At 39.1% G+C, this 13,881-nt stretch overlaps 1 protein-coding gene across 1 annotated transcript in view; it reads left to right on the top strand.

The window, feature by feature from the left end:
- The first annotated feature begins 2,034 nt into the window (after positions 1 to 2,034).
- Positions 2,035 to 13,881, top strand: part of kcnh4b (potassium voltage-gated channel, subfamily H (eag-related), member 4b) — a 52,153-nt gene continuing 40,306 nt past the window's right edge. Inside the window, exon 1 of the mRNA XM_084433822.1 lies at positions 2,035 to 2,487. Within this exon, the coding sequence (XP_084289948.1) occupies positions 2,412 to 2,487 (76 nt within the window). The 5' untranslated portion in view covers positions 2,035 to 2,411. The remainder of the gene's footprint in view (positions 2,488 to 13,881) is intronic.

Here is a 13,881-nt window from a genome sequence, read left to right on the forward strand (position 1 = left end):
AACTGGTGGGCTGGCCCTCCCTTCATACCCGGCGGCTCCATCATTGGTTTCTCTTCATATACAAGACAATCCTGGGCAAGACACCTCTCTATCTGTCATCTCTTCTTTATGCCGTTCATAACACCTATCACACAAGATCAAGTAATTTTATTAAATTTAGTACGCCCCCCTACGTCTACTACCTTTGGACATAATGCCTTCCGCTTTGCAGCAGTACATGACTGGAACATACTACAAAATACCCTGAAACTTACGTCTCTGATCCCAATCTCCACCTTTAAGCAGAACCTCCAAAACAACATAGTTGACTCTTGTTCCTGCTGACAATCCTGAACCATATTTATACACACATACATTTACTTTATTCTTTTTTTCTTTTCTTTTTTTTCTTTTTTCTTTGTTGTCTACCTTTTTTTTTTATTCAATTGCTTGTTCTATGTGTCATGTGTATGACTATGTACAGTTGTACAGTATGTTTCTATTTATTCCTGTAGCCTACTGGGCAGGTCATGTTTGTAAATGAGAAGTGGTTCTCAAACAGTTTACCTGGATAAATAAAGGTTAAATAAAAAATAAAAAAAAACTCATAAGTAATTATACAAATAATTTAAATGTAATTATAACTGTTCTTATAATAACTGTAGGTCGTAATGAGTCTTTATTAATGTATTTATAAAATAGTAATGTTTACTTATAAATAAGTTTAAAGGGGTGGTTGATAATGATTTAATGGTGTAATGTTACTATTTGAGCATAAACAACATCTGCAAAGTTACAACGCTCAAAATTCAAAGCAATGGGAGATATTTGCTTTTAAAGAAATCGTTTTTTAAGGACTACAACAAACGGCTGGTAGGGACTACACGACATTCATCCTGGGTTAATGACATCACCCACCATAAAATTTACATAAACCCCGCCCCCGGGAACACACAGTCCATGTTGAGAAGAGGAAGAGTCTCTTCTTCTCGAGTCTCTCCATCATTGTCTTACTCCAGTTTAAACATAAAAGGCAGAACAGTTTCTGACATTTAGTGCTTGTCTAGCTTGTGCAGGGAATCTTAGCAGCTAACACACAAGCTCTTGAAGCTCCGCCCTCTGTGCTGGGAGCAGCAGCTCATTTGCATTTAAAGGGACACACACGAAACGACGCGTTTTTACTGACCCTCATAAAGGGACAATTTTAATATCCTAAAAAAATATCTGTGGGGTATTTTGAGCTAAAACTTAACATACACACTCTGGGGACAACAGAGACTTATTTTACATATTGTTTTTTAAAAAAAAAGGGTATTATACCACCCCTTTAATGGAGCTATAATTCATTATAACATACAGGAAGTACTCAAATGAACAACCAATTTTCACTCATGATGTACTGTTCAGATCTTAGATAAACAATGTCGAGGCATGAGACTTATAATACATTATAACTATTTATAACTGTTTGTTTTCTGTAGGGTTGTGGGATGCTGGAGCCTAACATTAACTATAACTATAATAATACATGCTTCACTGTGTGTTAATATCATCATAAAAGTATTATAATGGACTATTCATGTATTATACATTTTCTCCATATAGACATTATTCCTCATTTAGAACCTTTTTGGCATAAAGTGTTCTTTAAAATTGAGTTAAGAAACCTAAGGTTCTACTGAACTCAACTGAACCTTTTTCTTTCTTTTTTTTTGACTGTAGCTATCCAGGAAAAGCATTGGCATTAAAGAATAAGCAAACAATAACAATATTCCTATGAAAGTTATTTCTCTCATTATTACATGAATGTTTTTGTAATATAATTTTAAAAGGCAGAGGACATAAAAAAAAATACCTATTATTACCATTATTAAGACTTTTATTATGACTGTACAGGAATGATATGTAAAGATGGGTATGTGGGATAGATTTCTTTCAAGAATGTGTGTGTGCTCTCAGTGGCTGAAGAGGAAATGAATAGTGGGTGTGGATAAAGAGAGAAAGAGCCAGAGAAGGAGGGGTGAAGACAAATGTAACTGTCTCTGTAGCTCTGCCACAGTGTATTACAGAACAAAAACAAGCCCAGACCGTTTTAGAGATGCACGGCTTGTGAATTCTCCTGTCATGCAGGTGTACACAGCTGAGAGAGACTCACCAGGGAAGACAGAGGATAAGGAACTAAGTGGAAGTGTTCATCACGGTATGCATTAATAATCAAAGGGATTTGTTTGTTTTTTGATCATTCATTCACTGGACTGAGGAAGAATACAGTGAGGAGTCATCATTTGGGGGGACGTTCGCTCTTTTAGGATGCGCTCTCTCTGCTGTACCTCACATCTGCCCTGGCCACCCTTTCTTTGGGATGTAGAGAAGATTGATGCTTCATACAGGCTTTTCCCCTAAACATCTGCTGACTCTGGAAACCTGGCATCATGCCAGTGATGAAGGGGCTGCTGGCACCCCAGAACACCTTCCTGGACACCATTGCAACTCGTTTCGATGGCACTCGTAAGTACTGGCAAAAATGCACGTACACAAACCCATATGAGAGAGAACACTCAAGCTGAAAAAATACAGTTGGTACCTTGAAGGTGAAGGTTTTTCATTTCTGTAGGGTCATCAAATGGATGTGCAAAAAGAATGGCTTTTTTCAAACATGTCTTGAACAAACTTATTTTTGGTGATGGTGATGATGGTTGTCATAGAGTCTTGCAATTTACTATTGACATGTTTATAATTGCTACCAGAATGATAACACATCTGCTTTAATGACCCCCTTGAGCACTGAGGTGTGATACTGCCATAGTAGCGCAAGAGCACACATTAATTATGTACAGTGAGGCTGCACTTTTGAAGTGTTTCTGGCCTGAAAATAAAGTGACTTAACTGATCTGACCCTTAAAAATAACTTCCGTTAGGCAAACTAATGTTGTGTGGCTGATTCAGTCATAAATAATTTATAATTCTCTGCAATCGCATAGCTCATGGTGCTAGCAACGCCAAGGTCATGGGTTCGTTCCTAAGAGATTGCATGATCTGCTAAAATTGTATGTATTTTTTTACCATAATACAGTAAATTAAAGTTAACCAAAATAAAGTAAACCATTTTCTGTTCAAATGACTATCATTGTGGTAGCACTTCCTTTTACAGTCCAGTTATCCATGTACATACAATTAACTTATTACAGTAATTACAATAACTGGGTAATAACTTGGTACTAACCCCGAACCTATACTCTTAAACCTAACTTTAACCCCTGTAGGTACCTTATATTACCCAGTATTTTCTTAGGTAAGTACACCTGTGTAAAATAAAGTGCCATCAACATTTTTATAGATTTTATAGATGGCTGGATCAGTCTTGAATATCAATCCGTAGAAGTGTTTTTTATTTGTTTTTTTATTGTTATTTTACTGTTCATTTAACAGCAAAATGAAGGCATATCATAAGCTTTAAAGTGAAAATAACTGCGTAAGCAGTTAATACTGTACAGATACCATACTCTTGTGTGTTTGTTCTTGTTTTATCATGGGAGATAAATCTCGTGTTTTGCAGTAGCTTGAGTTCTCTCATGGCATTTGTCTTTGAGATACATTTGTGCCATGGGAAAAGTGAATGTCAAGGGACATAGCTGTTTGTGTAATCCTTTTATCCTGAACCTTCTTAGCCACTAGTTAAAAGACTGATTACAGGTTAAGGTTCTCATTCATAATAATAAAACCAGGATGTGAATTTTACTCTATTGCATCGAAATATCTATCAAATGACCACGATTTGTAGCATTACAACACAAAATACTAAAATATAAAATCATAAAGCAAAAAAAAACAAATGGACACAATTCAACAAAGTTTTCAAATCTGAAGAAATTTGATAATATTCTTCCATAACAGTATCTGTACCAAGATTATGGGCAGCCATACCACACAAATCTGATGACATAAAAGTAGCATACAATCCTCCCATCTGTGCTTTCTTACCATAGTAATGAAGAAAACCCTTCACACAGCTTACATGCAAACTTAATCTCTTCTGTTAGATAACACCTCTCTCACACAAACCCACAACTGCATGTTCATGCATATTCACAGCTTCTTATTCTAATAATATGCTATGTTGCAAGATATAATTGTACTCTGAGTGTTTGATCAACTGAATTCGACAACATTTACACTGTTATTTTCCTGATTATTAATATGAAGCTGCTTAGCAACAATCAGTTTTGTATAAAGCACTATATAAATAAATGTGACTTGACCTAAGGACATAATTATAAAATATATATTTTTAGCACTAAATGCTCACACAACCTCAGAGCATAATCGCCACAACATTTATCAGGTTACCAAGTGCTGGTTAAAGAAAGTGCAACTTTAACTTGTTGGTGATGCTGAAGTTTTTGAGATAGAAGATAGTGTTTGAGAAGGGGCCGTCAGGTATGTTCAGAATCTCCTCTTTCAATGTGCCAAATTTCACTTTTCAACTTTTTACCACATGGTTCTGTGGGTTGCCATTGACTCTCAGCATGAAGAAGAAGGCATTTTATGTGCTTGTGGATTCATTTCCTTTTTCTTCACTTTACTTATGTCATGTTCTTCACATGAGGGTTAATTTGACATTATAAGGATGTTTTCTCACATGGGTCTTTATTTCTAACAGTTTGAGATGAAGAATATAGAGGAGATGTGTCCTTAATGTTAACTTCTCCTCTTGAGATACATTTCTTTTGCTCTTTCTTCACAATGCTGGATGTTTCAGGATAACAGAGCACCAGTTTACTCACGGCCCAAAATAGCTGCCCTCTTGTTGCCGTAGAGACCAGCTTTCCTGCGCAGTAGACGCAGTGAAGCTGAGCTTGTGGTACTAACCAATGACTTACTGAAGACGCTTCTACAAACAACAAATGTTGATCATTTCACTTTCATTGTTTATATAACCTTTAATTTCATAAAAATATATCATGAAGATCAGGGCTAGCTGTCACACAATTTACTTCATTGAATATTTCTCAGGGTAGTTCATATTTGAATGTCCATTTCTGAATGGGCATATACCGTGCTAGTAGCTACAGAAAACACTATTGAACATTTCCACCGTTAATGACCAGGAAGAAACATGCAGTTCATTTAACACGTATTGACCCTGCTATTGGGGCATGTTGTCACACTCTATTGGGTAATTTATCACAATAGAAAAGTTACAGTAAACAGCCTTACAGCAAAATTGTAGATTATTATCAAGCAAACAAACAAATAAAATCTATTTATGAAAGAGCAAAAATGTTACAGATATACAACCTGTTTGGGCAACAAATAAAGTGTTTGTCCCCATCTGTATTTGTGAGTTTGTGCTCATTTTTTAATATTGTATGAGTTGAGATTTTATTATAGATATGGTAGTATATAAATAAGTCTTCCACCACGAGTTCACACTTACAACCCAGAGCACTTCCCCCTGGCTGGGATAAGAACAGATAAGAGTGAGGAGTGAGGTGGAGGAGGGATGCTCGAAAGCTGTCATGGGACAGAGGTGAGTTTGCTATTTATATATAGGCCTCCTTGTGCTGATTGGGTAGATTATCTGAATGTGCTCCTTCTGAATTTTGTTAATAAAACATCACAAAGAGCTAATTGTGGTGGGTTGTTTTTGATTGTTTTGGTTAATGAACAGCTTTTATTTGTCTGGCCCTGCCCAATATAAACCAGACTATTTCCTGAATTAGATTGAATTTACATTTACATATTTAGCCGATGCATTTATCCAAGGTGACTTACCTTGCATTCAGGGTATACATTTGGTATACATGACATTGGCGTTGATAGTGCCATGCCATGCCCTACTGTTTGAGCTACAGGAATGCCTTGACAAAAAAGGCATTCTCTGCTTGCTTTTTGTGTCCAGGTGGATTTGTAAATGAGTTAAAATAGTTAATAAATAATTATGGAAGTAAATGACTTAATATGCAGAAAACATCAATTTGAGCAGTACTACATTTTTGATAGATTAAATAGATTTATTGACTGTATAGCCAGTGTAGATGTAGTAAGTATGATTTGATTTTCTTGTATGTGTTACACTGCATTTCTGCCTGGTTTCATGTGTCTTGGTTTTAAATTATCTGCCTGTTTTCTGGATACCCTTTTTGCCTGTGTTTTCTGCCCTGTTGCTTGTCTGGATTGTTTGCCCATGTGTTTGACATTTTGCCTGTTTTATGGATTACGATTCTGGATTGTCACAATAAAGCAGCATTTTGATCTTCAACCCAAAACTCTGAGCAGTTACATAACAATTCCTTCTTGTTTGTTCGAATAAAAGGTCTCAATGACCTGCCATGCACTGTCTGTTCATGGTCATTTCATTCTGGTCTCACACATTGTCGTGACAAAAAGTTGTGCTTCCAGTGTTGCCCTCCTGACCACTCCCGCTTTGTCCTGAGAGGATGAAATCTCCGTCTTCTCAAAGGGTTAGGAAACTAGAATGTGCCTCTGAATTTAATTGAGAAATATGAGTTGACCTTTGGGGAAGCCAACTGTGGGGAAGCCATCGACTTTGTCCACAAAATCAACTTGGTGGATGAGAATCGACGTAGTGTACAGCCCCGTCACTACGATAAGATGTGCACTGTCTTAAATGAGATTGAATTGAAGGGCATTATAAGGAAATCTCAGAATGAATATGCATCTCCGCTAGTTTTAGTGTAGAAAATGACCTTCGTATTTGTACAGATTTTAGATGGCTGAATGTGAAGACAGTGAAGGAAACCCACCCACTCCCACACCAAGCGGATGCACTCGCAGCCCTGGGAGGCAAGGTTTTATATGGACTTGACTTCTGGGTTTTATAATGTTCCCTTGTTTGAAGAGCATAAGAAGTACACCACTTTTTTCTCTTCTTTCGGTCTCCATGAGTACAATTGGCTACCTCAGGGACTGACCAACAGTCCAGCAACCTTTATGAGGATGAGGATGTCCATTTTTGGTGATGGTATACGGATGGTATAACCCCTTCTCAAAAGAAGATCAGATCTTTCCTGGATATGATTTCATATTATCAGCATTTCATTAACGACTGTTCTGCTAAGGCAAAACCAGTTTTCAGTCTCCTATCAGATCGGTCACAGAACATAGCTCAAAGGAAGTGTGGTCGAATGAGGAGGCCACTCAGTGTCATGAAGCTTTCACCAGAGAATTGGACTAGTGAGAGTCGAATGGCTTTTGAAACTCTAAATTCTTGAACACCCAGATTTCAGTCATCCCTTTATTCTCTCTGTTGATGCTACATTGAATGGCATAGGTGCTGTGTTATCTCAGGTGCCGCCTGGTGAGAATATTGCATGCCCATTTGCTTTTGCAAGCAAAACACTCTCCACAAAGACTTGGATTTCTGGCTTTAAAGTGGGCCATTTGCGTCAAGTTTAGCCATTGGCTAAAAGGGAAACATTTCACTGCATGGTCTGATAATAATCCCTTGTCCTATATTCTAACCAAACCCAGATTGGATGCGATTGAACAGCGATGGGCAGCGAAGCTCGCTGCATACGACTTTGATCTGAAGTATGTGCCAGGCACGAAAAACATTGTTGCAGATACCTAGAGCAGAGAGCCCTTTGTTAAGTCTTGTGTCAGCCATCGTCTGTTGAAAGAACCATGTGTTTCTCTCTTGGATGAGGCCAATGGCGTTGTTACTGGAACTGTGCATGATGCTTTTTGTGTCACTAAAAACTGTCAGAAAACTGTCAACGAAGCTGAGAACGAGCTGCAGGATGACTTTGATCCTTTGATGCTGCTGAAGTTTCTCCTGTCTTGGGTGCTCACTGCGATGGAGGAGTTAGTCCGTTGACCGTGGCCAGTCCAACGACACTTCAGCTCCCTGCTGAAGATCCAGCTGTTGCGATCCCATTTTCCAGACTTGTCCATCTCCAAGAGCAGGACAACATAGTTGGTAGAGTCATCAACTATGTTCTGAGACATAAACGTCCTTCAAAGTGTGAGAGAGCAAAGGAACCCAACTCTGTGACAAACCTTTTGAAGCACTGGAAAAAGCTAAAGATTCATAATTGTGTGCTGTACAGAGTAAAGAAGGATCATCTGATGAATAAGAAAATCTTTCAATATGTTGTTCCTGATTCCCTGAAGCATGACATTCTCTGTGGTGTTCATGATGCAGCTGGACATCAGAGTAGTGTAAGAACTCACTCCCTCGCAGCTGAAAGATTCTTTTGGCCAGGGATGAGTAAGGACATCAAGCTTTATGTGAAGAACTGCTAGAGGTGTGTTGTCAGGAAAACTCCAGAAACAGATGCTTGTGCGCCCCTTGAACATATTCGCACCTCTGAACCTATGGAACTAATATGCATAGACTTTTGGAGTGCTGAATAGACTTCAGGGAAGGTGGTTGATGTCCTAGTAGTGACAGATTTTCTAAGATGGCACATGACTTCCCCTCGCACATCACAACCAGTCTGCTAAGCAAGTTGCCCATTGCCTTTGGAATGACCTCTTCTGCATTTATGAATTTCCAATGAGAATGTATTCGGACCAAGGTGCGTATTTTGAAAGAAAAATCATTAAGAACTTGCTTGGTGATGGCTGGGGAATATGATAAGAGCTCTCCCAGTCAAATCCAAGTCGAGGTGGCCACAGCTTCTAAAGACGTTAACATTCAGCTACAATAAATTGTACTGTACATGAAACAACTGGGTTTGTTCCTTTTTATCTTATGTTTGGGAGTATTCCAAGGCTGCTGATTGACATGTTTCCGCATGTCCTTGATGATAAGATGATCAGCCAGCTTGAGTTTGTTACTGCACTGAGAAGAGACCTGAACACAGCTGCTGAAATTTCACAGAAACACAGTCGCAAAGAGCAGAACCGTCATGCCATTCTTTACAATTGGAAAGTCAGAGGCTCACCCTTAGCAGTGGGAGATAGAGCTTTGCTGGCTAACCGTGGAGAGAAAGGCATGAGGAAAGCTGCAGAAAGTGGGACTCTGTTCTGTATGAGGTACAGTCAGTGAGACCAGAGATTAATGTGTGCAGGATTAAGGATGTTCAGTCTGGCTAAGAAAAAGTGATGCACATGTAACCTTTGGCTAAAAGTACTTAAGAAACCTTAATAGGCCACCCAGGAAAATAAAATAAAAATCCCCCAAAAAGAATTAAACCAAAAGGAGTTACAATAATATGAAGGACCCTGCTGGTTCAGATTGGATTAAAGACAGATACGTGACTTTCCAAAATAAAAAAAATAAAAAAAATTCATTCTAAAGCACTCAACATAGATCTCTTGCCCAGTTTACCAATTAAATACCCACAGTTAATATGATACCATAATCAACCCAACTTTAACAAGAAGGGACAAACCACACAGCAAATCCGTGAATAAAGCTTCTTAAAAGCAAGTGATAAACAAAATAAAGTAACAATAGGGCTTGGGCGCCGCGTTGCATTCTGGGACGTGGCGGCCATGTTGATGGCCTCACGAATGTCGAACGAGGAGAAGCAGAGTTGGGAGAAAAGGATGTGGAATTTACCGAGATACGTTAAATAGGGAAGCCAGGGACCGGTATGTGGACATATTTTCCTGTAAAATATCCCGTATTTTAATAACTTACTCTCATAACATTAACGTTAGCCCTTCCATCGGACCTGTCAGTCTCTGTACTATTGTCCTGTTGCTACCCCCTTGCCCTTCCAGCGAAACAGATGTTTTCAAAGCATCGTTTTGCTTACTTGAAGGCAACCTTAGCGTGATATTGGCCTTTTTAAGATAACAGCGTGGTTGTTGTGAGAGCATGATTTCACGCCAATCTGTAAGCAAAGTCACGTTAGACCTAGCTTCACAACTCGCTTAGTTAATGCAGCAGTTTTGTAGTACGAATTTTTGCTGTCAGCAGAGGGATAGCAACAGAAAGATGAATGTTGAAATTTTCATTTTCGGGATATTTTATAGGAAAATACTAAAACGGGAAGACAGCGGGGAAAGAGCTCAAATACGTGAGAAACCCGGAGAAAACGGGAGGGTTGACAGCTACTAACTACACTTTTTTGCCGATTTTGTCCACATACCGGTCCCTGGCTTCCCTATTTAACGTATCCCCGTAAATTCCACAAGTACAAAAAAGATTAATACACTCTCCCCTTCTGTTAAGCTTCAGTATCACAGTCATCAAGCATTCACATGTAGATATACACTGGCAAAGAAACCTGTCATACCAACAAAAGAACCAATAAAGAAGTACAATAAAAGCACGAATAGTGCATCAATTTCAAATGATTTCACCCCTCCCAAAATAAGAGAAAACCCACAATAAAGTTTCTTACCTTGTTGGTGAAATTTAGACTACAGTGAGCTTTATGCTCCCTACGCTCGCCACTTCACGCACACAACATCCCTAATGACAAACATATATTTAGACCGTGATCACAATCTGCGACTGTGAGAAAAAGCAATAAATCAAGCGATGCAACAGGAAATCTAAACCCTGTTAGCCCTTTATGGCCCCCATAACATGAGCGCACACGACCACACTTAAACATGCTTTTTATAAAGCCTCTAAAACCTAACTCGCCTCAGTAATTGTGCCGCACAGGTGTGCTCAATGTCAAGACGAGGCTTAACGACAGTGGGCGTGTCTTCCAATTTGAGATCTAATGAGTCAAAACAAATATTAGAGACACTCAACCTGTCACACACAGAAATCTGTTGTTTCCAGTGAATTTCTCATCCTGGGATGATGGAGAGGAGTCAGTTCGATCAGATCCCACATATTCTTGGGACTGTGTCATAGATCAGATTTCCAGCCAGCAAAATGGACACATTTTCAATTGTTACTAAAGATGAATTGATGTTCAATGTAATACATATAGACATCAGGTTGAGGTTGGGTTCTCCTACTCTTTTAATAAAATACCTACTGTAAAGTGATAAATGTGTGCTCCATCCAAAATTCTAAATGTCCCTTTACATAATTAATTTGGGCAATATATTAGCTAAGGCTCTGCAATTTTTCACCACTGTTGTATTGTAGTGACAGTAATGACAGTTCATTGACTGTTTATTAAACAGTAAGGTAGGCCAGCTGGTATGTCACTCCCATGGTCTCAAGAGATACACATTTAAAAATTAAAGCTATAGAGTTATGAGATAAATATCATGCTATTTTGAGAATAAAGTCATATCAATATGAGAGTAGAGTCATAAACTGAGGAGGGGGTGTCTGAAGTAACATAAGGGGGCGATGACATAATAACGCAGAGTATCCCCCGCTAAAAAAAACATGTCGGACCATAAATAAACCTGTCACTACTACAACTATGAAACTAAAAGCTACTAAGCAAATACAGATGGCAGAGCATTGAATAATATTACTACATAAAACAAAATTGCCTAGGCCAACATATTCGAAAATTTGACTCATCAGGCTGAGCCTAGACTGATTTTAAAGTGTAATTTTTCCACCACTAAAATGGGCCATGAGCAGTTGAAATATGCTTATTTAAGAACATACATTAGCCTATTGCATGGATGGATAGAGCAAAAACATAGTGTTTAAAATGCTTCAGTTCAGTTGAAACCTTTTTCTCTTTGGCGTGCTGTAAATGCTGTTAAACTGAATGTACTCTGCTTAAATAACAACACTGAAATAAGAATGCGCTGTTTATCTTTCGATCAGTTACGACCAGTCACACAGAACGCAGGAACAGGGTTGCTGCAGTAGTCAATTACATTACAGTACATCAGATTTCACTTATCTCGTTAAGATAGTATGAGAAATGACTGACAGGACGATGTCAGAGGATTTGGTGTGCAACAGATCCTGGGTATCATTGACAAATATTTTATCTTGTAAAATCTGTAAAGAAACAACTTACAGTATATTTCACAATGCACTGCAATAATTAAACTTGTTAAAATATTTAAATTGTTAAAATAAATACAAAGTACTGAAAATCGAGTTATTACAATTTCTTCACACACACACACACACACACACACACACACACACACACACACACACACACTTAGTATACTTCAAGTTCATGTAACGTTCAAGTATATTTTTAAGTATACAATATTTTAAACAAAAAGCTAAGAAAATCATATTTTTGTCAAAGACTACGCCTGGATGGGATTCAGAATGATGATCAAAACACAGATGAGTCCATTAACACCCCCAAAGCTTCACAGTTGTGGGGAAAGAGTAAAGTAGAAGTAAATTCCTATGTACAGTGTATGAAACCTTATAAACCCAATGAAACCTTATTGCAAAGTGTTACCGACTAGCCTACACATAAATTCAGATACAGATTAGGAACCGTCACAGTTGTGTTCAGTTTGTCTTAATTTTAATGGACTTTTAGTTTGTTTTAAATTTTTTGTTACCATGGTCCCCTTCACTATGAGTTTGTTTGGTTCAGCTGTGTTCTATTAATTATCTTGTTTGAGTTCCAATTTAAGTTGTACCCTTAGGTTCATTCTCTGTCCGGTCACGTTCACATTTACTGTGTGTCGCTACCTTCTGTTAACCTTGTGAATATTTGTTATTAAAGGGGTCAACAGATGCTAAATTCACTTTAATGTGGTGTTATATAAGTGACACATATAAATGTGTCTTTGCAGTGTGTGCACACAACCACCATTTCATATAGTGAAAAACATCCATTCACTCCTTTTTTTTAATCCTCAAAAAGTCTAAACACTCTCAACCGTTAGTCCGATGGATTTCAAACTTGACAGGTGTCTTGCTATGGGCACGAGTAAGCGCAGTGCCAAGTTTGACGTTGTTTGGATTAGAAATGCAAAAGATATCAGTAAATATATTGGTAAAAGAAGCACACAATGGCTTTTGCCGCTCTAGCCGCTGGCCAATCCCCCTCTCACACTGCACACTGAGTGAGCACAGCGCAGGACCAGAGGCCACTTCCCCTCTCACACTGCACACTGAGTGAGCACAGCGCAGGCCACTCCCCCTCTCACACTGCACACTGAGTGAGCACAGCGCAGGACCAGAGGCCACTTCCCCATTTACACTGCACACAGAGTGAGCACAGCGCAGGACCAGAGGCCACTTCCCCTCTCACACTGCACACTGAGTGAGCACAGCGCAGGCCACTCCCCCTCTCACACTGCACACTGAGTGAGCACAGCGCAGGACCAGAGGCCACTTCCCCATTTACACTGCACACAGAGTGAGCACAGCGCAGGACCAGAGACAGAGAGGGTCGAAGAAAGCAGCGGAGCTTAAGTAGCATTTTCTCTGAGTTCACTGTGTAGCCTGCTCCCTGAATCGCCGCGCTTATTCATTTGTGGATGTTAACTGAATCTGTAAGTCAGCTACACTGTTTATTTCTGAATATTATATTTTATTCTGGTGCGCTTAATGTTATCGCTACTGTGTAATAGTAGCCTATGCTATTCAACAACTAAACATATCCTATTCACTGCGTTCACAGTCTCTTTCACTGCCATCATTTGTAGTAGCCTATGCACAAACTGTTTGCTCAAGAGTAGCGTTTTCTCGGAGTTCACTGTGTAGCCTGCTCCCTCAATCGTGTAGTTAAAATTTCCATATTTATTGTATGTCATTATGTCAGTATCAGTATTTGGAACTGATAGTAGTTGCTTTCAGCCTGCTGCCACTGGCTAGCCTTTATGGTGAACAAGGAAGCAACCTATAAGTCTCCCCCTGCCAGTATATAGCCTTTCCATTTCCAAGACTCCCACCAGGCCTCCTCGTGGCCACACACGGAAACTGGGTGCTTCGCGGCTCCAGACTAACTTTGGTGGGGGATCTCGAAGTTGCAGTGGTCCCCAGAGGTCGTTCATGGCCAGCCACTGCCCTGCTGCCTTGCAGGTTAGTCTATTGAGATCAAGGCTGTGGGAGCATACCCTGAGAGAAAA

The sequence above is a fragment of the Rutilus rutilus genome (genome assembly GCF_951802725.1).
Source record: "Rutilus rutilus genome assembly, chromosome: 16".
Taxonomy (NCBI): Eukaryota; Metazoa; Chordata; class Actinopteri; order Cypriniformes; family Leuciscidae; genus Rutilus; species Rutilus rutilus.